This window comes from Octopus sinensis, linkage group LG5 (genome assembly GCF_006345805.1).
Source record: "Octopus sinensis linkage group LG5, ASM634580v1, whole genome shotgun sequence".
In the NCBI taxonomy this organism is placed as follows: Eukaryota; Metazoa; Mollusca; class Cephalopoda; order Octopoda; family Octopodidae; genus Octopus; species Octopus sinensis.
The window spans coordinates 65,159,108-65,184,275 of record NC_043001.1 but is presented as its reverse complement, the minus strand read 5'-3'; the positions used below and the strand labels follow the sequence as shown (position 1 = coordinate 65,184,275).

The following is a 25,168-nucleotide window of genomic DNA, read 5'->3' as shown; positions in this document are numbered from 1 at the left end:
TCTGCCAAATGTCAACCCAACTGAGGGACCAGCTACCCGGATCGACAGTACCTTGGTAGATAAAGCAGTTAAGGAAATGAAGACAGGGAAAACCCCTGGTCCATCAGGATTCACTACTGAGATGCTTAGAATATCTGGCAGTGTGGGTTATAGTCTAGTCACCTGTATTGTAAAAAGTTAACTGCTACAAAGGTAAAAGTGATGCCTTAGATAGAAATAACTACAGAGGTATTAAATTGTTGGATCAGGTGAGAGACAGTCACAGTCCAACTAGATGAGATGCAGTTTGGTTTTGTGACACCACTGATGCTATATTTCTGGTAAGACAGCAGCAGGAGAAATACTTAGCCAAAGATAAACCTCTGTACTTGGCCTTTGTTGACTTGAAAAAAGCCTTTGACAGGGTCCCCCAATCCCTTATCTGGTGGTCAATGCAGAAACTAAGGATAGACAAGTGGTCCGTGAGAGTTGTACAAGCAATGTACAGGGAATCAGTCAGTAAGGTGAGGGTTGGTAATAAGTATAGTAAAGAATTCAGGGTATAATAGGGGATCACCAAGGACTGGTGCTCAACACCCTTTTGTTCATCATAGTCCTCCAAATAATAACAGAGGAATTTAAGACAGGCTGCCCCTGGGAGCTCCTCTATGCTGATGACCTTGTTCTCATAGCTGAATTACTACCAGAACTAGAGAAGTTTCAGGTATGGAAGCAAGGTCTAGAATCAAAGGACCTTAGAGTTAACCAAACAAAAACCAAAGTTTTAGAAAGTAGGAAGGCAGACAAATCACAAATCCCTTCAGGTAGATGGCCCTGCTCAATCTGTAGAAAAGGTGTAGGTAGAAACTCCATAAGATGCACCCAGTATAAGCTTTGGACACATAAAAGGTGCAGCAATATCAGTGAAAGGTTAACAGGAAAACTAGCTTTTGTATGTAGAAGATACATAGGTACAATAAACAGTGAAAATGTACAGAAAATAGACTCCATCGACTGCCATTATCAAGGTAACCAAGTTAGTAGTGGAGCGGGGGGCTCCAAGAGCATAGCTGTGAGAATTAGATTAAGCTGGGCAAAGTTCAGAGAGTTTCTACCTCTGTTGGCAACAAAGGGCTTCTCTCTGAGAGTGAAAGGCAGATAGTATGATGCCTGTGTGCAAACAGCTACGCTACATGGCTGTGAAACGTGGCTGTGACAAGCAGAGGCTTGAAAGAAATTAAGCCAATATGCTTCACTGGATGTGCAATATCATTGTGCATGTTTGACAGAGTATAAGCATCTTGAGAGCTAACTGTGGAGGGAACCTGTGGTAGAGGTAGACCCAGAAAGACATGAGACAATGTGGTGAAGCATGATCTTCGAACTTTGAGCCTCACAGAGGCAATGACTAGTGACTGAGACCTTTGGCAATATACTATGCTTGAGAAGATCCATGAAGCCAAGTGAAATCACAGTCATGGCTGATGTTGGTATCACGTAACTGGCACCCATGCCAGTGGTATCTAAAGAGCACCGTTGGAGCATTGGGCAAAGTAGTTGAGATCCCTTTGAGTGTTGGGCTTCACAGAGACAAAGTGGCCGAGTTCCTTTTGAGTGTTGGGCCTCAGGGAGGCAAATTGGCTGAGTTCCTTTTGAGTGTTAGGCCTCACAGAGGCAATGACCAAGACCTTTGGTATTATGTTGTGCTTGGGAAAAAGACCCACCAAGCCAAACAAAATTGCAGTCATGGCAGATACCAGTGCCTATAGCACATAAAAGCACCCATTACATTCTCAGAGTAGTTGACATTAGAAAGGGCATCCAGCCGTAGAAAACTATGCCAAATCAGAAAACCATGCCAAATCTGGTGCAGCCTTCCAGCTTACCAGCCCTAGTCAAAGCATCCTACTCATGCCAGCATGGACAACGGACATTACATGATGATGATGATGATGATGATGATGATGACGATGACAATGATGATGACAAGGAAGAGGTTCCATGCTTTTACATGGGTTGGGCAGTTTGACAAGGATCTGATGAGTCAGAGTTCTATTTTTGCTATATTTGATTGTTTTAATGTATTCTAATATAATTATTTATTCCCTTATTAGATGATACTTGATTCATTTGCACCCATGAGCATTTGACATGTTTCAGCCTGGGGGCATAAGTATATATATATATATATATATATATATATATATATACACACACAAATCTTATACTTTTTGATTACATTTGAAGATTTTTTGTATTTTTCTGTATATTTTATTTTATTTTATTTTATACTCCTATTATATTTATATTTCATACACATAAATTATATAGTTTATATCCTGTATCTTATATACAAATCTTCTGAGATAATTTTGCTTCATCTAGCTCTGAATTTTATTGTGTTTTTAAACATGCTGTTTATAAAGGGATCTTTCCTGAGATGACTACTATAGTCTCTAACTTTTCAATGTTATATATATATTATGTCATATAGATAAGGATTTTAATTCAGAGCTGCTTCTATTTAATAATTTGAATAATATAATATGTTAAATTATATTATGTTATACTTTTCATATCATATTATATTTATTCCTGCATTTCCTTCTTGATTATTCAGGATTCTCTGATATATGAAGACAAAGTTCATGAGACATTATTAACATTCCACTGCCATAATTTTGAACCACATTTCAAAGAGCCCTGTATCTTTCAGTCAGTTGTAAGTATCTATTTCCAGATATTATTCATGTCAGAACCATTGTATTTAATAATAATAACCCTTCTTATAATACACTATTTTAAGTCCCCCCCCACATACTCTTATGTGTCAAGTATTTGTCCATTATTTTTCTTATTCACAACCTACATGAATGGGTCAATACTTATAAATCACTTCTGTACTGCTCCATCTAGGTCCATCTTAAACAAATCAATATTTTAGGTTTAAAGATTAAATTGATTCTAATTTCAGTTTGGAATATTTTATTTGGATGGACACCAGCATTTTATTCAGCCTGAAAATTTTGATAAAGAATTATGGAGGCAGACAACAAGGAAAAAGCGAAAGAAAACCTACATTCTTCCACATAATGTTTATAAAACAGTCAGTTTCCAAAATCATTCTTGCAGTTTGAAAAATTGTAAGTAATAAAATCCCAGTTTAACAAACTCTTATTTTTCTCATGGCCTAGTGGTTACAGTGTTCACCTTGCAATCATAAGGTTTTGGGCTTAGTTATTGGAGAGGGTAGTGAGTGGTATCCTTGAACAAGGTACTTCATTTCATGTTGCTTTCTCCTCAGCAAAATTATCTCAGAAGATTTGTATATAAGATATAGGATATAAAGTATATAATTTATGTGTATGAAATATAAATAAAAAGAGTAAAATGCTTGCACAACTTTCTCTCCCTCCAGCTATCACATATTGAATGTTCTACTGGGTATAGGATGGGAGGCCTGAAAAGGTGTCTACTTGCAGCTATGTTGACACCTAAAGCAATTAGTAAAAGCATTGTACATTATTACCAAGTCATATCTATCTTCCTCACAAGTGGAAGTTGGCTGTACTTTTATCCTACTTCTCTTTCTTATGAAGTACATTCACTTATCTTGTAACATACACAGACAAACATAAAACATCCTATTAGTACAATACTAGACTAAAAGATCTTCTGTGTGATTTCTCTACTAGCAAGACACAGCAGTCAAAATTATCTTACATTATACAACCAACAATGACACTCTTGATAATATAGTTCTGTACACACAATAGGATAGGTTTATAACTAGGATCTTTTTGAATACAGATGAATTTATTTAGTGTTGACCTGAATTTAACCAACAACAACATCACAAAACAGCCTGCTAGGATAATAATGTACATAGACATAATGACATCTGACTTTAAACAGAGACACCACAGCTAAATTCTCTAGATCTACCTTAAACAGATCTCAGCAAACTAATTGGCAAAGAGAATTCTAGTCATGGATTGTCTTGAGAAAAGATTGGATAGTCAGGACTATAAAGTTTTTGTTGATGAGTCAGTTCAATGACAGCAGGTCTCAGACTAAGCAATAACTGTTGTCCACTCCCTCACTGTTTTAATTACATTACCTGATATGTTTCCTCAATAATAGCACACCTGAAATTAAGAAACTAAAAAGAAATTGTTGTTCTAATACTTAGTTTCTTTAATTACAAATCAGCCATGATGAAACAGTTTATAATTAAAGATGTTCCAAGCCTTGACCATCTCAACTTTATTTTTCAGACTTAGTGTACCAATGAACATATTTCTAATATATCCATGCTTTTTTTATATATATATAAAAGACAGTTGTATGTCATGTGAGAAAGATTTGGCAGCTATTTCTTAAAGGTGGAGTGGCCACTTAGAGGTTGGCTAATTGACTGATGAGACTGAAACTAATATTGACACAATATACTAGAAATAGTAAACAAATCTCTGTCAAATTACAATCTGACATCTTAAAGAAAGAAGGATACTGTGAATAATGGAGTCACACACACACACACACACCACACATTCACACACACACACACACACACACACACACATACAACCATAGAAACCATGCCAAAACAATGAAGCTTGGCACAGTCCTCTGGCATGCCAACATAGAGAACAAACATTAAATGAGGATGATGATGATGACGACGACAACAACAACGATGATCCTATCTTTTTCTAGGTTAGTATATATATCTGTGTGTATGAAGTGGGTAGACCTAGGAAGACATGGGATGAAGGAATTTGAAGGAATTCTGGCTATCATATTTTGCAAATCAAGTTATGATCATGTTCCTTTACACTGATGGCTTTGTTTGAAGAGACTAACTTCTATCCAAAGCAGTTCAATTTGACTAGTGTTAAAAATTCCATGTCTCTTTTTCTTAGTAATTACAAGGCAGTACAGAGTGATGGTCACCAACATGGCTAAGTTAGTTGCTTACTTTTTTTAGCCAGAGGCAGTCTATTATAATACTATATTGTAAAGTATGTGTTTGCTATAAAAATATTTTCATATTAAATGCAGTTGGAAGTAAAAGTTTACAAGCCCAACTTTTTAAAATATCATACTTTTACATAAAAGAGGGTTTGTGTTCTATTTTTAACATCAAAGTAACCTTGACATTTCTTTTTGTGAGAAAACTATAATCATTGAGAATAAAGGCTAGAAATTAGTTGTATGGGAGCAGTTGAATATTTTCATTGACATTGTTCTGAATATGTGAGAAAGCAATAAAACTATGTTGCTGACTCACTGAAATGTAAAGCCCAATATCAAAGCTCAGTCTTTACATTTCAGTGAGTCATGGTAAACTATTGGTGAATTTGTGTAGTAAGGATTCTAAATGTCTGACTATTGTTAGAAATATACACTGATTCTAATCTATTTGCCCTGAATAATAACAAAGTTGTAACAATGAACCATGCAGTACATAATAGCAATTGCTTTCAAGCTAAGATAAATAGCAGCCAAATCTTCCTAAAATGTACATTTAAAAAAATATAAGCATACTGATATACAGCGATGAGATGGTCACATCTGTAATGCCTTTAATCATAGGTTCAATCAGTGAGAGCTGAGTTGACACTAAACAATACCAATAGCAACAACAAAACCCTCAGGTTTACCATTATTGATGTTGACTTGATGAAAGTCAGATCTAATGAGATTATTGAGATAATAATGTAATATTGAGTAGACGTACATTGTGTATAAGATATGGGGAAATTCCTGAACAGACACTCCACAGAAACTTTCTTTTGGTTAGACAGCAACAACACTGATATTAGTTATGTACTGTCAACAGAGTTGTGGTTATATGGAATCTTATAAAATTCAGACAAGTAATAAACATTATGACAATATATACAGGGCTAAATTTAATGATTTTTTTATATCTCCTTTTTCTTCAGAAACAGCTTACTGTATTGGTGAACAGTCACCAGTGTTGGAGGACAAAAATATTTAAAGTTGTAGTTGAGTAAAAGTTAGCTGACATGGAGGACCAGAAGCCATCTATATATTGGAATAAATAGTTACCTGCATCATGAGGATTTTCACCAGATATCAAAATCTCGATAACATGACTGCTGCACAATGCTCTGTGAATATTATAAAGGCTATCAGACATGACACGGACTGCTGCAATGGGGACCACAAAGCCATGGCCAGCATGAATAGGACACAACAAGCATTCTAACTGCATCCTCACACTGCAATTCATCACCACATCTTTAAATAGCGTCTTAGGCTCAATTCAGACAGCTTTTAGAAACTCCTGGAGACTGTGGTCAATCCTTAGCTAGAGAGGGCTACTGCTGAAAGGCCATATGTGTAGCAACAGCATTGGACTCCTTGCCATACCCCCAGAAAGAATCAGAAGTGGTTATTGGAGAATTTCTATGATTTCATCAGCCCCAATTTCATATTTCCTAATTCCCTCAATAATCCTATGCATTACTATGTGTAGGGCACAGTTGAGAAAAACACCAACTACTCAGCCTGCAACACCAAGACTGAGCTAGTAGCCAAGATCAAAGAGGTATATGAAGATCTTCACAGGGACACAGTGAGGAATGCATGTGCCTGGTTCTAGAGAACAGTTTGAGGCTATGGTGAAAGCTGAGAGTGGCTATTTTGAGTAAATTATTATCTCCCAGCTACAACTTAGTTTATATTTTTAGATTCTTTAAAAATACTTTTATTTTTGGATGGGATATTATGTTTTCTTTTCCTCTTATGTAAGCTTTCAAATTTAGCCCAAACACACCGTATGTTCTCTACTTATGACTTCCAACAACAATTGCTGGATGCAAAAATCAACCAGGTATATAAGGCCTTGTTGATAATGATACTGTCACATGATGATTTGAATAGACACATGAGGAAACTTCAGCTAAAGACCACTGGTATACATGAAGACAGCTCTGAACAAGGTCGTACAAATAAAGAAATCTTCATCATCATCATTTAATGTCCGTTCTCCATGCTAGCATGGGTTGGACGGTTCGACCGGGGATCTGGGAAGCCAGAAGGCTGCACCAGGCTCCAGTCTGATCTGGCAGTGTTTCTACAGCTGGATGCCCTTCCTAATGCCAACCACTCCGAGAGTGTAGTGGGTGCTTTTTACGTGCCACTGGCACAGGTGCCAGGCGAGGCTGGCAACGGCCACGATCGGATTGGTGCTTTTTACGTGCCACCGGTATGGAAGCCAGTCTAGGCGGCGCTGGCATCAGCCACATTTGGATGGTGCTTTTTACGTGCCACCGGTATGGAAGCCAGTCTAGGCGGCGCTGGCATCAGCCACATTTGGATGGTGCTTTTTACGTGCCACCGGTATGGAAGCCAGTCTAGGCGGCGCTGGCATCGACCATGTTTGGATGGTGCTTTTTACGTGCAGTTTCCATTGATCTTTGATGTTGGTGTCTTTGACTCAATGGATCTCCTCAAGCACAGGGTCAAAACGGTGTTTCTTTACTTGCCACCTGTATAGGAGTCAGTCCAGCGGCCCTGGCAACTGCCAGGTGCCAATCATAGGATTGGTTCAATTTCGAATTCGATTTCAACTTCGCTTGCTTCAACAGGTCTTCGTGTGTCCAAGGAAGGAAAGGCATGCATAAGTGGGCTGGCTACATCCCTGGCAAGGGACACGGGATGGACTCACTTGTCCTGCCGGGTCTTCTCATGCACAGCATATTTCCAAAGGTCTTGGTCACTAGTCATTGCCTTGGTGAGGCTTAAAGTTCGAAGGTCGTGCTTCACCACCTCGTCCCGGGTTTTCTTGGGTCTACCTCTTCCATGGGTTCCCTCAACTGCTAGAGATTGGCACTTTTTTCACACACCTATCTTCATCCATTCTTGCCACATGACCATACCAGCGCAATCGTCTCTCTTGCACACCACAGCTGATGCTTCTTAGGTCCAACTTTTCTCTCAAGGTACTTACACTTTGTCGAGTATGTACACTGATATTACACATCCATCGGATCATACTGGCTTCATTCCTCATGAGCTTACGCATGTCCTCAGCAGTCACGGCCCATGTTTCACTGCCATGTAGCATGGCTGTTCGTACACATGCATCATACAGTCTGCCTTTTACTCTGAGCGAGAGGCCTTTAGTCACCAGCAGAGGTAAGAGCTCCCTGAACTTTGCCCAGGCTATTCTTATTCCAGCAGTTACACTTTCAGCACACCCACCCCTGCTACTGACTTGGTCACCTAGGTAACGGAAGCTATCAACTACTTCTAGTTTTTCCCCCTGGAAAGTGACAGAAGTTGTTTTCAGCAGATTTTCAGTGTTTATTGCTCCTGAGCATCTGCCACATACAAAAACTATCTTCCCAGTTAGCCTTCCTTTGACATTGCTGCATCTCTTATGTGTCCATAGCTTACACTGGGTACATCTTATAGAGTTTCTACCTATGCCTTTTCTACAGATCGAGCAGGCGTTTGTGGTTTGTCTACCTTCCTACTTATTAGGACTTTTGTTTTAGCTAGGTTGACTCTAATGCCCTTCAATTCTAATCCTTCCTTCCACACCTGAAACTTCTCCTCCAGTTCTGATAGTGACTCAGCGATTAGAGCAAGGTCATCAGCATAGAGGAGCTCCCAGGGGCATTCTGTCTTGAATTCCTTCGTAATTGCCTGGAGGACTATGATAAATAGGAGGGGGCTGAGGACTGAACCTTGGTGGACCACAACCTCTACCTTGAATTCTTCAGTGTACACGTTGCCAACCCTTATCTTACTTAGAGCATCCCTGTACATGGCTTGCACAGCTCTCACTAGCCATTCATCTATCCCTAGTTTCCTCATTGACCACCAGATAAGGGATTAATGGACCCTGTCAAAGGCTTTCTCCATGGTCCTGGGGCTTATCTTTGGCTAGGTATTTCTCCTGCAGCTGTCTCACCAGAAATATGGCATCAGTGGTGCTTTTCCCTGGCATGAAACCAAACTGCATCTCATCCAAGTTGACTCTCTCCCTAATCAATTGGGCTATGACCCTCTCCGTAACCTTCATTACCTGATCCAACAGCTTGATACCTCTGTAATTATTTGTATCTAGGGCGTCACCTTTACTTTTGCAGTAGTTGACTATTATGCTGCTACACCAGTCATTGGGTATGACTCCTTCATGCATCACCTGGTTAACTATACAGGTGACTAGGCTATAGCCAACACTGCCAGATATTTTGATCATCCCTGCAGTAATTCCTGATGGGCCTGGGGCTTTCCCTGTCTTCATGCTTCTAATTGCCTTAACTACCAAAGAACTGTCAACTCGGATAGCTGGTCCCTCTGTTGGGTCGACATTCGGCAGACTCTCTATATCCCATTCATTTTCTTTATTCAGCAAACTTTCATAGTGTCATCTCCAAGCCTCTCTCTTTGCATCCTCATTTAGCGCAAGTGAACCATCATCCATGCGAACACATTTCTCTCCTACCACATCACGATTCTCTCTCACACTGCAACACGAAATACCTCAAGTCTTTGGTCCTCATGGCACAGAACATTGGCAAATTTTTTCTTATCTGCTTCCCCTCTGGCTAAATAAACCTGTCTCCTAGCTTCCCTTCTGGCAGTCTGATACAGTTCCCTGCTACCTCCATTCTTCCAGTCCTTCCAAGCCTGTTTCTTTTGTCTAATAGCCCTGTCAACCACATTGTTCCACCACCACGTTACCTTGGGTCGAGTGGGGACTTTGCACCAGCCACAGATCTGGTCAGTGGCTCTCAGCAGGTTGTGCCATAGAAACCTCCAGTTATCTTCCAAATCCATGTGAATTACCTATTTGCAGCTCACAAACTTCATGAAGTCAAACAAGTTGTCATAAATATCTGTCAGGCGGACTGGGGAACAAACTGATTTTGTACGTAGCTGAAATGGAGCCAAGCAAACAAGAACACCAAATGTACAACTCAGTATAAAAATAACAGCTAATAACTTTAACATGGGGACATGATAAGATCAGAAATATAAACAGAAATACAAACAGTACTTCATTCTATCTAAGATCAAAGCTAATGTTAATAACATATTTACTAATACCACTACCACAAAGTTCATACAAAAGACAAGGGTAGCAAGAAAACTATAAAACAAAATAGCATATTCTGTAGAAGAGCAGAACCCCACCTAGCAATTTGATGGTTAAAATGTTGTGGGTAGAACTATAAGAACTTCAAAAGGTCTGGAATAAGGTTGAAGAATATAAAGAAGCTCAATGCAAAGGAAAACATCAGGTATACTTTGCTATGATAGGAGCTGAAATTTAGAAATGATATTGTATTCTGCAAGGAAGAGGAGCATGAAATATTCCAAATTACAAGGCAGTGTGATCCCCAAAAACACAACCGTTCTACTGTTTGAGAGAGAGTAAGACTTTATTTACAGGATGTGTACAATAAGAGTGTGTATGGGTGCTAGCAGAGTGGAGTGTCAGAGTGCGTGCAACACATGTGTCTGTGTGTCCGTTGTAAGTACAACAATGGTGCGTGCAACAAGTGTTTGTGTCTGTGTGTTTGTGTGTGTTATAAGAATGAAATAACAATACAGAGCAAAGAAAGAATGTCCAGACACAAGATGGAGATAAATTACCAGTTCGTACGGGTACACAATAGCAGTGGTTTTGTGTCAATGAAGTTGGTGGCAAAGAGAAGAGCGGTTACTACACATGTAGAAGTTGGTGCTTCAATCCATTACCAGGTTACATTGGTACAGAAGATCTCGCAGGTAGTGCTGGACTGGTGAATATACACAAACAGTGTGTAAGCTAAACCTGAGCAAGTGCTGTGTAGGTATCGTTGAAGTCAATGGTGGTGATGGCGACAGTAGAGAACGGTGATGTTGAGATGAAGGCGACGATGGTGGAAAACGTCCTGCTTGATGGTGTATGTTGGCATCGTCGCTGGCTGGAGCAGGAACATGGCTGGGTCACTGGAACTGGCTGCTCTGTGGTGGTATGATCAATGGCCGGAGATCAAAGATGAGATATAGTGAATTGCTTACGCCTCTTAAAGCAAAAGGGAGGCTCAAATTGGATTGTGAATAAGCTGTCTCACATGATCTTATTGGAAGGTTCTGATTGGTTGGTTTACACATTGGCGCGAAATAAGTCAAGAGACAAACTGCGCCAATGCCAACCAATCAGAGTAGTGGACACAACAGGGTCCAAATAGCAGCCAAAAGTTAACTGTTATCTGCTATGACATTATTTGTACTGCATATCTCAGAGAACATGGATGCATTCCACCAATGCTACAAAAGCTATCTACTTATTTTCACCACATGCACAATGCTTTTGTTTTATTCTAATAGTATGATATCTCATGATATCTGTTTCAGTTTTTATCAATAAATATTTTTACTATTCATTATAAACCCTCATCACCATATTACCACAATCCCCACAATCAATTGGTTTGCTTTAGAAGTATAACCCAGTTTCTAATTTATACTATGTTGTGATGTGTGTGTGTGTATGTGTGTATGTGTGTGTGCATTCAGTATTTGATTACCTTTGTATGAGTATAATGTTTTGTTTTGTTTTTTAAAATTAATTACAGATGATGCATTAAATTTAAACGAATTACAAAATTCTGCTCCTCGTATCAAACGTGCATCACAGTCAACTCATAAAATGCATACAATTGAAGTTTTGGCACTTGTGGATGAAAGAAAGTAAGTTGGTAAATGAATTCTTTAGCTTATTACAAATAACGCCAAATAAATATAAGTTCATTAAAGAATATAGAAATAAAAAAAAAACCTCATCTATATAAAAAAAACATTTAGATATTTACAGAATACATTCTTTATAGTTTGTGTTCAGGTTTTTTGAAGTAATGTCAGAAATGAGAAAATTACTATTTTTAAATCTCACAACATGAGATATTCAGCAACAGTACTTTGTAGTAAAGATTGCTTGCCAACATAACAGGGCAGTCCTAGTTTAGGATAAATGTTGCTGTAATTTAGCCCCAAGAGACATCGTCTCCAGCTGGCTCTAAAACATGATCTGTGTCGTATATCAGTGCAGTCATAAATTTTCAAACAAGGGGATCTAGCACCCCCGCTCAGCTCAAAACAGTATCTATGTATCGCAATACTCATGTTGTGAGATTTAAAAATAGCAATTTTCTCATTTATAAATCAGTGACTAGTTGTCACTTTGAAAACTATATATTTCGAACAGGAATGTGGCAACTCTGCTTCTAGCCGAACAATTATTCTGTGCTGATGAAAAGAAATAAGCCAGAAATCACGATACACTGATATTGTTTTGAGCTGAGCTGGGGTGCTAGATTCCCTTGTTTGAAAATATAAGGACACAGATTGTGTCGTATAGCCAGCTGGAGACAATGTCTCCTGGGACTAAGTTACAGCAATATTCTTCCTAAACCAGAACTGCCATGTTATGTTGGCAAATAGAAATGCGAAAAGTTTGTCTGGTTTTGGCATTGGAATGGGTTAAAGGGCACTAGATCCCGTCGGATTCACTCCAAAATTTACAAGGACATGTAAAATGAGGTGAGGATGTGAGTGGGCTAGGTTAGAAATCCCTATCTCAAACGCTGTGGTTACTTGGGCAAAAACCCCACACTTTGACAAGTTTTTCTCGTTTCTTTCATTTTCTTATCTGCCTGTCTTCCTCCATGTCTCACTCTTTCCTCCCTTCCCTTCACTTTCTCTCTATAACGACGTTTGACAGTGTCTACTATCTTTCCCCCGCCGTCTTCACTCTTTCTTCCACATCCTCTCTCTCTCTACGTCTGTCTGCATTCATAGAGAGAATTATTATCGCCACCACCACCACACAATCATGAGAACAAATATTATGAATCAGATATTTATTGGGTTAATTTATATATGTGTGTGTTCTATATATAAATATGTATATATAATGTATATATACGAAGTGTATATATCTCTATTTGTATATATATATATATATATATATATATATATATAATTTGTATACATTTGTATATATAATGCGTACACACACACATTTATATATAATGCGGATATATGTACACATATATATTTAATGCATATATATATATATACCGGAGTAAACACATAAATGTGAAACAAGGTGGAAAAAAGAGTACTCAAATACCAGTGGTAGAGTAATATGCTTTATTTAAAGCAGCAGAAAATTCAACAAAATCTGTTACTCTGAGTTTCTCGTTGCCGTTCATCAGACAGTTTTTGCTAGAATGGAACTGATATATCAATTCAAACTATACTCTTACAAACGCTACACCTTTAAAAAGAAATGGACTTGTTTGATTGGCCCTTTAGAAAAAAGCGGTCAATCTTCGAGCGATAAACAAAAAGGTCAAAAATATATGTATATATATATATATAAAAAACTTATAAAAATTATAAAATCCGAGGAAAAAACCTATTGACGTTAATGAAGACAGTGCAAATTAATGCATAGAAATTAAACCTGTTATAAATACTGCAATACATATTTATATTAAAATCTACATATATATATCAATATACACAAAAGGATGCGCGTAAACGCCATACATACATATACAGACGTATGAATATAAATCTAATTATACACATAAAAGCATGTGTACATATATTCACGCAAACCGTCTCGCACGCAAGCTAAAATTCATCTATGTAGCAATTCTCATATACTGAGCAAGGAGGGGGAACGAAAGAAAGGGAGAGAGAGAAAAAGGAACGAAGGAGGGGTGGGGAAAAAACGAAATAAGAAAAAAATTATGTATACAAGCAGTGTAACGGTATTATTGGCATATATAGAGACCAGTATACATACACAAGTTTGAATGGATACATATACATACAATCGTGTATATGTGTGCTTAAGCACAAACATACTTTCACTTACACATACACTGATACGCATGCTTACAAATACATATGCTTTGCTATGCACATACTTATATAAACATTCTAATTTTGACAACATTGCTTTTTTAAAAAAACATTGCTTTTAAAAAATGGTGCATTAATAAAAATATATACGAAAGACATATAAAATAAAATATAACATCCTATTTTGGGTCATTTATAAATAATCAAGGTAATATAAATAATCAAGGTAATCCTATGCAATACAATAACATGAAAACAAAGTTTGTAGGTTTTTCCTAATATATATGTAGAAACATAAGACTTTGCTATACGGATTAAGATCCGCATAGCTTGGAAACAAAAACAAAATCCATCGTAGCGCTCATCGTTCAAGAGTCAAAATCAAAATCAAAAATACAAAATATATACTCTATCCATATGGTATATTTATATTCGACATTTTAAATTTAGCCGCATGCCTACATAAGTTCATTAGCTCACTTCTTTGATTCAAAGAATTATTGTCTTATAAGTGCAAGCTTTGTCTATTAGAAAAAATGTACATCTTATTCAAAGACAATAATTCTTTGAATCAAAGAAGTGAGCTAATGAACTTATGTAGGCATGCGGCTAAATTTAAAATGTCGAATATAAATATACCATATGGATAGAGTATATATTTTGTATTTTTGATTTTGATTCTGACTCTTGAACGATGAGCGCTACGATGGATTTTGTTTTTGTTTCCAAGCTATGCGGATCTTAATCCGTATAGCAAAGTCTTATGTTTCTACATATATATTAGGAAAAACCTACAAACTTTGTTTTCATGTTATTGTATTGCATAGGATTACCTTGATTATTTATATTACCTTGATTATTTATAAATGACCCAAAATAGGATGTTATATTTTATTTTATATGTCTTTCGTATATATTTTTATTAATGCACCCATTTTTTAAAAGCAATGTTTTTTTAAAAAAGCAATGTTGTCAAAATTAGAATGTTTATATAAGTATGTGCATAGCAAAGCATATGTATTTGTAAGCATGCGTATCTGTATATGTGTAAGTGAAAGTATGTTTGTGCTTAAGCACACATATACACGATTGTATGTATATGTATCCATTCAAACTTGTGTATGTATACTGGTCTCTATATATGCCAATAATACCGTTACACTGCTTGTATACATAATTTTTTCTTATTTCGTTTTTCCCCACCCCTCCTTCGTTCCTTTTTCTCTCTCTCCCTTTCTTTTGTTCCCCCTCCTTGCTCAGTATATGAGAATTGCTACATAGATGAATTTTAGCTTGCGTGCGAGACGGTTTGCGTGAATATATGTACACATGCTTTTATGTGTATATTTAGATTTATATTCATACGTCTGTATATGTATGTATGGCGTTTACGCGCATCCTTTTGTGTATGTTGATATATATATGTAGATTTTAATATAAATATGTATTGCAGTATTTATAACAGGTTTAATTTCTATGCATTAATTTGCACTGTCTTCATTAACGTCAATAGGTTTTTTCCTCGGATTTTATAATTTTTATAAGTTTTTTATATATATATATATACATATATTTTTGACCTTTTTGTTTATCGCTCGAAGATTGACCGTTTTTTTCTAAAGGGCCAATCAAACAAGTCCATTTCTTTTTAAAGGTGTAGCGTTTGTAAGAGTATAGTTTGAATTGATATATCAGTTCCATTCTAGCAAAAACTGTCTGATGAACGGCAACGAGAAACTCAGAGTAACAGATTTTGTTGAATTTTCTGCTGCTTAAAATAAAGTATATATATATATATATAATGTGTGCATTATGTGGTTGCTTGAGCTGAAAATATGCACACCTATATTAAAAGTGCTGGTGAGTTTGCATGGCAACTATTTTTATCCTCAAATGAAAGGCGTGACCTCTAGGACAAAATTCCTCATCTTATAAAATGTGGCTCGAGTAGACCAGAATGAAGTCGGGTTATATTAACCAAAATGTGAAAAGGGGTCTAAATGGGGCTGGAATGGGATTAAAATTTACAGGAGCAGTTGTTTAGGAATTTTCTTTTATATCAAGTTCAAAATTTTACTCCAGCCGTTCAACTGCCACTACGTTGCTGTCCGTCGTTAAGAAATGCCAGCCATGGTGAGCCTACTATCTTCAGATTCTATCCCTTCAAACTTTGGTTTCCAATATTTTTTTTTTTTTATTCAGCTCGCAAGTTCGTCTGTCTCTTTTAAATGTTAGTGTTTTGCTGTCTGTCTTGGAGCAGACCTTTCCGTTGTCACTGCCTGTTATTTATGATTGATCTTTCAAAATATTTCTTTCTCAACTTACTCAAGACCTTTTGTTGTTTATAAATGGGAGAGAGATAGAGAAGATAGAGAGTAAGAGAAAGCGAGGGAGAGTCTGAGAGAAAGGAAGAGTAACACAGTGGGAAAGTGAGAGAGAAAGGAGAGAGAAACAAAGAGGAAGATTGTGGTGATAAAAAACAGAAAGGAAGCAACAGAAAGTAACAACCACACTCTTACCCACACGTAGAGCGGATCACCTTAAGCTAGTCTATATATATAAAAGAGGCTTTGGGTCAAAATTGTGTGCATGTTTTGCTACGCCAGAGGTTGGCGGCCACACCAGTGGTCAGATCGAGCTGAAAATTGACACAAGCATAGAAGGCGTGATGAGGCAGAGGGTTGAGTAGGTTAAAACTCGCCATCTGGAAAGATGCGTTGCTATGGTGAGAAGATTCAAGGAGGCTCTAAGCTCCTCCAGATTGGCGCGATTGGCATCTAATCCTATCTATAAAATGAAGAAGGCGAACGTTGATACAAATTGGATTTTATTATAAAAAGGGGTCTAAATGGGGTTGGAAAGGGATTCAAATTTACAGGAGGGGGTAACTTGAGGAGAGAAATTGATTGGGAGACGTTTTGTGACGCTACAGTGGCTGCTTTGGTGTGAAAACTGGGATTTTATTGATTTTGGGGGACGCTTGGTGGTGAGATCAGACACCTTTTGCCTGATTTCAATCAAATTTTCAACATGGTAAAGTGGAAGCGGATTTGTAATTTAAACACGGAAATCTTTTTTTTTTTTATATAAATGGCAGAGAGATAGATAGAGAAAGATAAATAGTAAGAGAAAGCGGGGGAAAGTCCAAAAGGAAGAGTAAGAGAGTGGGAAAATGAGAAAGGATAGAGAAACATAGAGGGAGAATGTGGCGGTAAGAAACAGAAAGTAACAACCACAACCTCACCCGCACGTAGAGCAGGTCACTTAAGCAAGTCTTTACTATAATGTCAGAAACTTATTAAAGCAACCATGTAAGAGCTGCAAATATTTCCAAACTATTATTACAATTCTTTCTGTAGATCAAAGCAATTTTGGTGCTGTCTATGTTAAACATTTCACTGTATTTTCTATCTTCAGTCTTATCATATTTTTCTTCAAACTGGTATTGTTCATTGCACTAGTGCTGTTTCACAGGGGATTTCCAATAAGACGGACTGCTTCGATGAGAGTTCAGAGTGAGCGAAGTAACCACGCGGCTAAGCCCACACACTTAGTGATGTCTCACCAACTGTCAAAATTTGGTATACCAGAAAGAAAAATACAATGATGCTACTTTATAACAAATCTACTTTGATTTATTTTTAATCATTTACACTTAGAACAATCAGTAAGCAGTTACTTAGTTCTCAGCAAATTGAGATCCTGTAAAACATACCTGTTATAATGGAGTCATTTTCTAATGCCTTCTCCTGGCTCACAGAAGAACTTCAGGAAAACTAACAAGCACAGCACTGCTTCTACATATGTCAGCCATTGTACTTGTTTATGAGTAAATTATGGTCCAATTAAATGTCTAAGATGTGTTGTTGTTTTAAGATTATTAATTAATTAAAGTTGAAATTACTAGTGTAAAAACTTGCAATAATTATTACTCATTCAACTAAGGTGGTGAGCTGGCAGAACCATTGGCATACTGACCAAAATGCTTTGCAGCATTACGTCTGCTTTTATGCTCTGAGTTCAAATTCCACCAAGTTCAACTTTGCCTTTCATCCTTTCGAGGTTGATAAATTAAGTACTAATTGAGCACTGGGTTCGATGTAATCACCTAACCCTTTCCCCAGAAAATTTCAAGCCTTGTGCCCATTGTAAACAGGATTATTATAATTCATTTAACTGTGATTCATAAAGTGCTGCTTTATAAAGTCAAAGTAAAAAAAAACATTTACCAGTATGTTTATAATTGAACAATTCACACAACTTTAATGTAGAACTGCAGGAGTTAAATCATCTTTATCTTTTCTGAGAGACTGACAAATTCAGAACATTATTTAGTATGGAGAAGTAGCAACCCATTGATAGATATTTCTGATTAAAACTTATACCTCACATACCTGAATCAGAAGTATATTATTTAATACATCATAGAACATGCAACTTAATTTTATATTTTTTTTTAAATTAGCTTTTTAGCTTTGTTCTAAAATATATTTTAAAATGAAATAAATACTTCTTAAGGATAATTTATCTGGGGCCAATGAGGCATTTTCTTAAACAGAATTTACACAGAGGGTTTTGAAGATTAAGTGTGGCCACATTCTTCTCATCTTCCAATTGTAATTTAGGGGTGATTATTAATGTAGTGGGTCTGTCATAAATTTGTTGTTGGTAGCATAAAAATTTAGGTAGGCTATGTGTGAAGGTGATAAAGCCCACACACTTGTATAAATTTTCAATTTTTCTTTTATTACTAGGAGCATTTGCATTTACATAGGTACAACAATTTTTGAATAATATGGTGTAAATGAAATAGTGAGTGTAATAGTTAAAGATTTTCATTGTATAAAATCATCATCATCATCATCATTTAGTATCCATTTTCCATGCTGGCATAGGTAAGATGGTTTGACTGGAGCTGGAAAGCAAGAGAGCTGCACCAGACTCCAATCCCTTACTAATGCCAACCATTCCACAGTGTAATGGATGTCTTTTATGTGCCACTAGCATAGGGGCCTCTTGCATATCACCAGCATGGGTGCCTTTCACATGTCACTGGCACTGGCCATGACTAACAATTTCACTTGGCTTGACATGTCTTTTCAAGCAAAGCAAATTGCTAAAAATCTCAGTCACTTGTCATCGCCTCCATGAGACTCAAAATCTGAAGATCATATTTTACCACCTCATCCCACATCTTCCTGAGTCTATCTCTTCCACAGGTTTCCTCCACAATTAGAGATCAGTACTTCTTTACACAGCTGTCCTTGTCCATATCCATCACATGATCATATTAATGCAGTCTTCTCTCTTGAGAAGAGGCAAATATCTTATGCTTCTTATACCCAATTTTTTCTCTTAAGACACTTACACTCTGTTGTACATGACCAATATGGTTAAATTGTCACTTCCACAAAATAGCTTATGTCATTTTCCAAGTTTCCAGTGTTTGAGTTTCAACATAGGATTTGTTGATGGAATTCCTTTTCACCCTTCAATGTACCTCAAGGATTCAACTATGATGTCTTTCAAATACATTAACTACTTTGACATTTGCCTATTTGATGCTACCTATAAGGACTATAGGCACCTCTGTTCTTCCTCACATTAAATACAATTTTTAAATAATCATTTTTTATGTTTTGATTCTCTTTTATTGCTAAAATGCTATCATATTTTAAAAGGCTTCCCACCACCACCACCAATGTTATTTCTTATTATGTAAGTTAAAGTCTTAAATTTACCATTTAAACAAGTTTAAATCAATTCACTAGTGGCAAGAATTATTAAAATTCTTGTGAATGGTAAACTAAAGGTCTATTTAACCATTTTGTTGTCATATTTCTGTTGAAACAGACTACCTTTGCTTACATTTAATTTTGAAATAACAAAATAATTAATAAAATAATTGCAATGAAACCATCCTGTATATACTTGCCCAGTGCCTGAGTAGTGCTGACTTGTGGGTTTATGCTGAACAGCTACCATCATGTGATGTCACTAGTAGGTGGTGTTTGGGACATTATTTAACTAATGTGAAATTTTGATGGAAGGTCTAAATTTAGATCACATTACAATGGAAAGTTTGTATCATAGAACCTGATGAGGTTCAGCTGGGTTAGTATCAAAAGGGTTAAATGTAAGATGGAATAAATGAATCAAATTGCCTGTTTGAAATATGTGGAGCATGCTAACTTGAATGAATTCTATTTTTATTTTAATGGTTGTCTTTTCTTAAACAGATGGGTTGAAAACAAAACTTTTGATGAAGGACTTAAGGAAATGCAGATATATATTGCTCATGTCTTTAAAGGGGTCAGTTTCAACAATTTGTTTTCTTCAATGTCTTATTAATGTAAAATGAAATAAAGACAGAAAGTGGTGGATATTTGTGATAATGTATATAATCATTTAGCAAATAGATTTATGGCAATAAGATATAATATATTTAATTATATTTATTGTATGATCAGTATAGGTATAAAGAAAGATAAGAGTAAGATGTAAAGTTGCAGATAGAGAAGTGAAGGTGGAGATATGACAGTGGAGGGGGAGACGTGAGAGTAGTGGTATAGATGTGAAAGTGGAGGGAGATACGCAAGAGTGGAAGGGTGATGAGAGGATGATGGGGAGACGTGAGTGAAAGCAGAGTTGTGAGAGTGGAAGGAGACACAAGAGAGTGAAGGAAGAGAGGTGAAAATGGACGGGTAATGCGAGAGTGGAGGGAAGATGTGAGAGTGAAGGAGAATATGTGAGAGTGGAGAGAGATATGTGAGAGTGGAAGAGTGATGTGAAGAAGATGGGGAGAAGTGAGAGTGGAGGTAGAGATGTTAGTTTTCAATTTTTTGTGTATTTTTAAATATATGTTACACCAATTAAAGTCATAAATTTATTTTCTTAGATTGACAATTTGTACAGAAATATACAAGACAAGGATGTTAGTTTTTCTGTCAAGCTGATGGGTATTGTCGCGCTTCAAGTAAGTATCAACATTTTTTTTTACTTTAGGTTAGGAACACATTCCACTGGTCAGATGCACTATTTGCTATCATCACTCAATTAGTGGGGGACTGGGCATGCCATGTCTGATGATTCACAGTTACATGCTGAGGCTGCAATATCTCCAGCAGTTCATCAATGATGAACAGGTATAATCACCACTTTTCATTTCCACAAATTGTCTCTTTAAGAGAGTTGCAGTCCTGGATCAAGCAGTGCTACTGGAGAACATTGCCAGTTCAAGATAAACTCTAAAAGTAGAGAAATACTAACAGATGGGTTTGCCTAGAATGCCTGCATTGCAATGAAACCATCTTGTATATACTTGCCCAGTGCCTGAGTAGTGCTGACTTGTGGGTTTATGCTGAACAGCTACCATCATGTGCTGTCACTAGTAGGTGATAAAACATTCAATGACAATGCTGAAAAGTGAAGAACTGGTGCTCATACTAGTCTGTCTTGGCTGTAGAGTTGTTGCAAAATAGTTGACATCCTTCCAGAAATCCACATGTGCTTTATAAACTGCTCATGGAAACCTCTTTACTAACAACTCAGCCAAAATGTCAAAGTCTGTGTTCAGCAGCATCAGAGACCTAAAATTTTCTATTTGATTTCCCCCTTGTTAGGGTCCTTTCTCAGGAGTGTCACTACTCCATAACTCACAAAACTAGGAATTCTCTTATTCTGCTACCAGTCACTATAGATATCTGCTAAGGTACTGCCAAACAAGTTTGGCATATAAAAGTAAAGCTTGTAGGGCAGACCATCCAAACCATGCAAATAGACAAGACATTATATTGAAGGATTACAGACAAAAATTATGCCTCCTCATTAATGTAACTGTCCTAATCGATCTAACCCTAACCCTAACCCTAACCCTAAATGTACCTGTCAAGATCTACCAAAACCTGAGCAAGTATAAAGATCGTGAAGCAGAAATTGGTAGAATGTGGAACCTCAAGACTAAAACAATACATGTTGTCATAAGTTCTCCAGCAATGATAGCAAAAGGGGCTGATTGCTACCTATCCCAGATACCAGGAAATCCAAATATGGAGGAAATGGCACCCTAGTCATAACACCAACTCGAACTTCTAACTAGTTGTCTCTTGAGGTCTTTGGGTGAGACTTGGAATTAACTTGTACAAATAGAAAGCAAAAACCAAACATATCATAATAATAATAATATACAGAAAATAGCACCACTCTTATGAATATATATGATGTACAGAAAATACCACTACTAGGCACTGCACACATCCTTCGTAAAGCACTTTCAATACAGTGAAAAAGACAACACTAAAACAAACCACAGTACATACCCACAGCACACAGAGCTGCACTCAGTAGTGCAGTGAACACTATTAATTGACCTATCGTGCCCGTTTGATTCCAGGACTGTAAAGAAAGAAGAAAAACAAGATAAATACAAACCATTAAAAACTGAAATAGGAAGAATTTGGTGCATGAGAACAGTAAAGGTCATGCCTATAATAATTGGTGCATTGGAAACAGTAAGCAAAGATATAGACAAATGGCTGAAGGAGATTGAAATGGAATGCCTGAGATTGAAATAGAATGCCTACGGAAAGTTTGTCTCTTAGGGACAGCAAGGATTATCAGGAGGGTTCTAAGCACTTGAAAGACTGCTGAAAATTTGTGGATACCTAAGGTTACAGGTAGTAACCTGCAACCCACATTAATCCTACAAGAAATAAGGCCGAACCTGAGCCAAACTAAAATGGTAATAATTATAATATTGTGGTTATTGTTGTTATACTAATTTAATTCCTTGGTAATTATGCACCCTTTTTCATCTTTGATACAGCTACTCTCAGTTTTGATATGAATTTATTCTCCTAAATAAGTTATGCCAGGGTTATAAAGGATCTGTTGTTGGACAAGTGTCATAGTTTGTTTCTTGATCATAATTGTGTGATTCAGTCAAGTCATGAGTTTGGTGGCCCGCTTTGCCCCAAAATACAATATAAAACTTGCTATGTGTTACAAAACCAAAATGCATGTGAATGTATACATGTGCATCCACATATGCACACATGCATGTATACTGAGCTACAGACATTCACATACAAAAGGATATTCCAAATAAATTGGAATTTTGTGATATCATTTACAGTATCAAAGACCTTTGTTAAATCAATGAATACCTGGACAAGATCCATATTCTGACTACATGCTTCCAACCCATCAGGTCTGCATGCTTCACCACCTTCCCATTGCCGCAGGACTTCTGAATAAAAAAATTAAAATATATACTAAAAATGAAGAGAATATATACTAAAAATAAGATAAATATATACTAAAAAAAATGCACATATCGAGCAGAGGTCGGCAATGCCTGTGCAGAGTTTTAGGTCCAATAAGTCTTGCACAACACCTCATAGACCCTCTCCACTTTATTGACATTATCCAGAGACACGCCAGAGCAAGATGTCTGGTGCCAATATGATCGCAGGCTCAGGGATGTGGGAGCGCCGTGATCTCTAGCACAAACCAAAGATCCCCAAAATGTCCACGCCATTCCCTGTATATCTGTTTTTATATCAGAGTGACCTTCTCCTAGAGACCTGCTTTAACAAAAGCTGAGGGGCACTTCACTCCCAGTGGTCTTTCAGCACGCCAGACACCATCCCGGAATTTCTGCGTACCTGTGCTAACATTTATTGGATGGCCGTTGACTCTTAAGAGGTCCTCCACCCTTTGGCGGGTTTTGTTTTACATCCCGCACCAAGCAAGCTTGGTGGGGTTGCCGGTTTAGTCGCTGACGACCCGACCATGCAACAGGTTGTACTGGGTTACATGTTACCAGCAGCACTCGAAAGTGACCTGACATACATACATACATATATACATATATACATACATACATACATTCATACATACAAAGGAGATGCCCCCTTAAAAAACAATTTTTACATTTGAGTATGTCTTCTTTTCCAGGGTAATGCTGATAAACATTATCTGGAAGATCAAACGGGCAAAATTTATATCAATGGTACTCACACGCTGAAAATTCTCACTGAAGAAGTGGAAAATTATTTCTCAAGTTTTGACCACGTCGTTATGTTTTCACCGTAAGTTGAAGACTTTCTTTCACATTAGAAGAAATCAATATACTTTATGGAATTAACTCTTTCATATTTCTGATTTAAAAAGTAAATACCAGTTATAAACTAGTGGGAAGATAAAATAAAATTGTGGTTTTATTTCTGTTTGAAATCTATATGAAGTTCACTGGAATTTGTCACATTCTTCAAATAATGTAAGAATTTGTTATTTTAGATATTTCTGTTATTTTGTCTTTACTATGTTTATTTCTAGATAATTTAATCTCACACTGCTCTGCAATCACTTTGACACCTGACAAGTTTTACACAATGCACCTGTTCAGGCAATGTCAATTTGATGGAGGGAGAAATATATATATATATTTCAGGAGAGTCCATCATATATGTATATGTATATATCAATATCTATACATATACATAAATATATATATATATTGGAAGGGTTGGAGATGATGTACAGGTATTTTATATTAGAAGAAATGAGGTACTCAGAAAATCGGATGGTTTTATATTTACAGATATTTATTTGTATATTTCATGTTTTTATACATCTTATAACTTAGATCATGTATTAGCGCTTTCTCCCATTCTAGTGGGGTTTCCAAATCAAACTAAGTTCCTGTGTGAAAAGTTTTGACCATTTTATAGTGGTATTGAGTTCGTAGTGGTGGGGAGGAATATAAGACAGTACAAGAGGGTGATGGATGAGGAGAAAGTGAGAGAGAGAGCATGTGTGTGTGTGTGTGTGTGTGTGTGTGTGCGCGCGTGTGTGTGTGCTTTTGTATTTGGAATGAGTGCTAAAGAAAAAGAGGGGCAGGGAGAGGAAAGAAAAAGAAAAGAATTTTTTTGCTCTGCTGGACAGCATGCTTACTCCAAGGGGCATCTAAGATCTTGGGGGAAAAGAATTTCAGTTTTGACCATTTCATAGTGTTATTGAGTGTGTGGTGGCGGGGAGGTAGACCATAAATTATATTTCTTTTTATCATTGTGAGAGAGAGAGAGAGAGAGTGTGTGTGTGTGTGTGTGTGCAAGTGGTGTGTGTGTGGGGGTGTCTGTGAGTTTGGAGAAGGAAGAAAGAAGAAGAGGAAAAAAATAGGAGAAATAATTGTGTTGATATTTATACCATATATATATATATAATATAGGATATATATAATATACATATATATCTAAAATATTAGAAAAAAAACACA

The 25,168-nt window shown here is 36.8% G+C and overlaps 1 protein-coding gene across 1 annotated transcript in view; it reads left to right on the top strand.

Annotated features, from left to right (window-relative positions):
• Positions 1-24,003, top strand: part of LOC115212171 — an 81,857-nt gene extending 57,854 nt beyond the window's left edge. The window contains exons 3-8 of the mRNA XM_029781010.2: positions 2,600-2,701; positions 2,954-3,122; positions 11,592-11,706; positions 20,130-20,202; positions 20,789-20,866; positions 23,848-24,003. Of these exons, the coding sequence (XP_029636870.1) occupies positions 2,600-2,701; positions 2,954-3,122; positions 11,592-11,706; positions 20,130-20,202; positions 20,789-20,866; positions 23,848-23,985 (675 nt within the window). The 3' untranslated portion in view covers positions 23,986-24,003. The remainder of the gene's footprint in view (positions 1-2,599; positions 2,702-2,953; positions 3,123-11,591; positions 11,707-20,129; positions 20,203-20,788; positions 20,867-23,847) is intronic.
• The last annotated feature ends 1,165 nt before the right edge of the window (positions 24,004-25,168 follow it).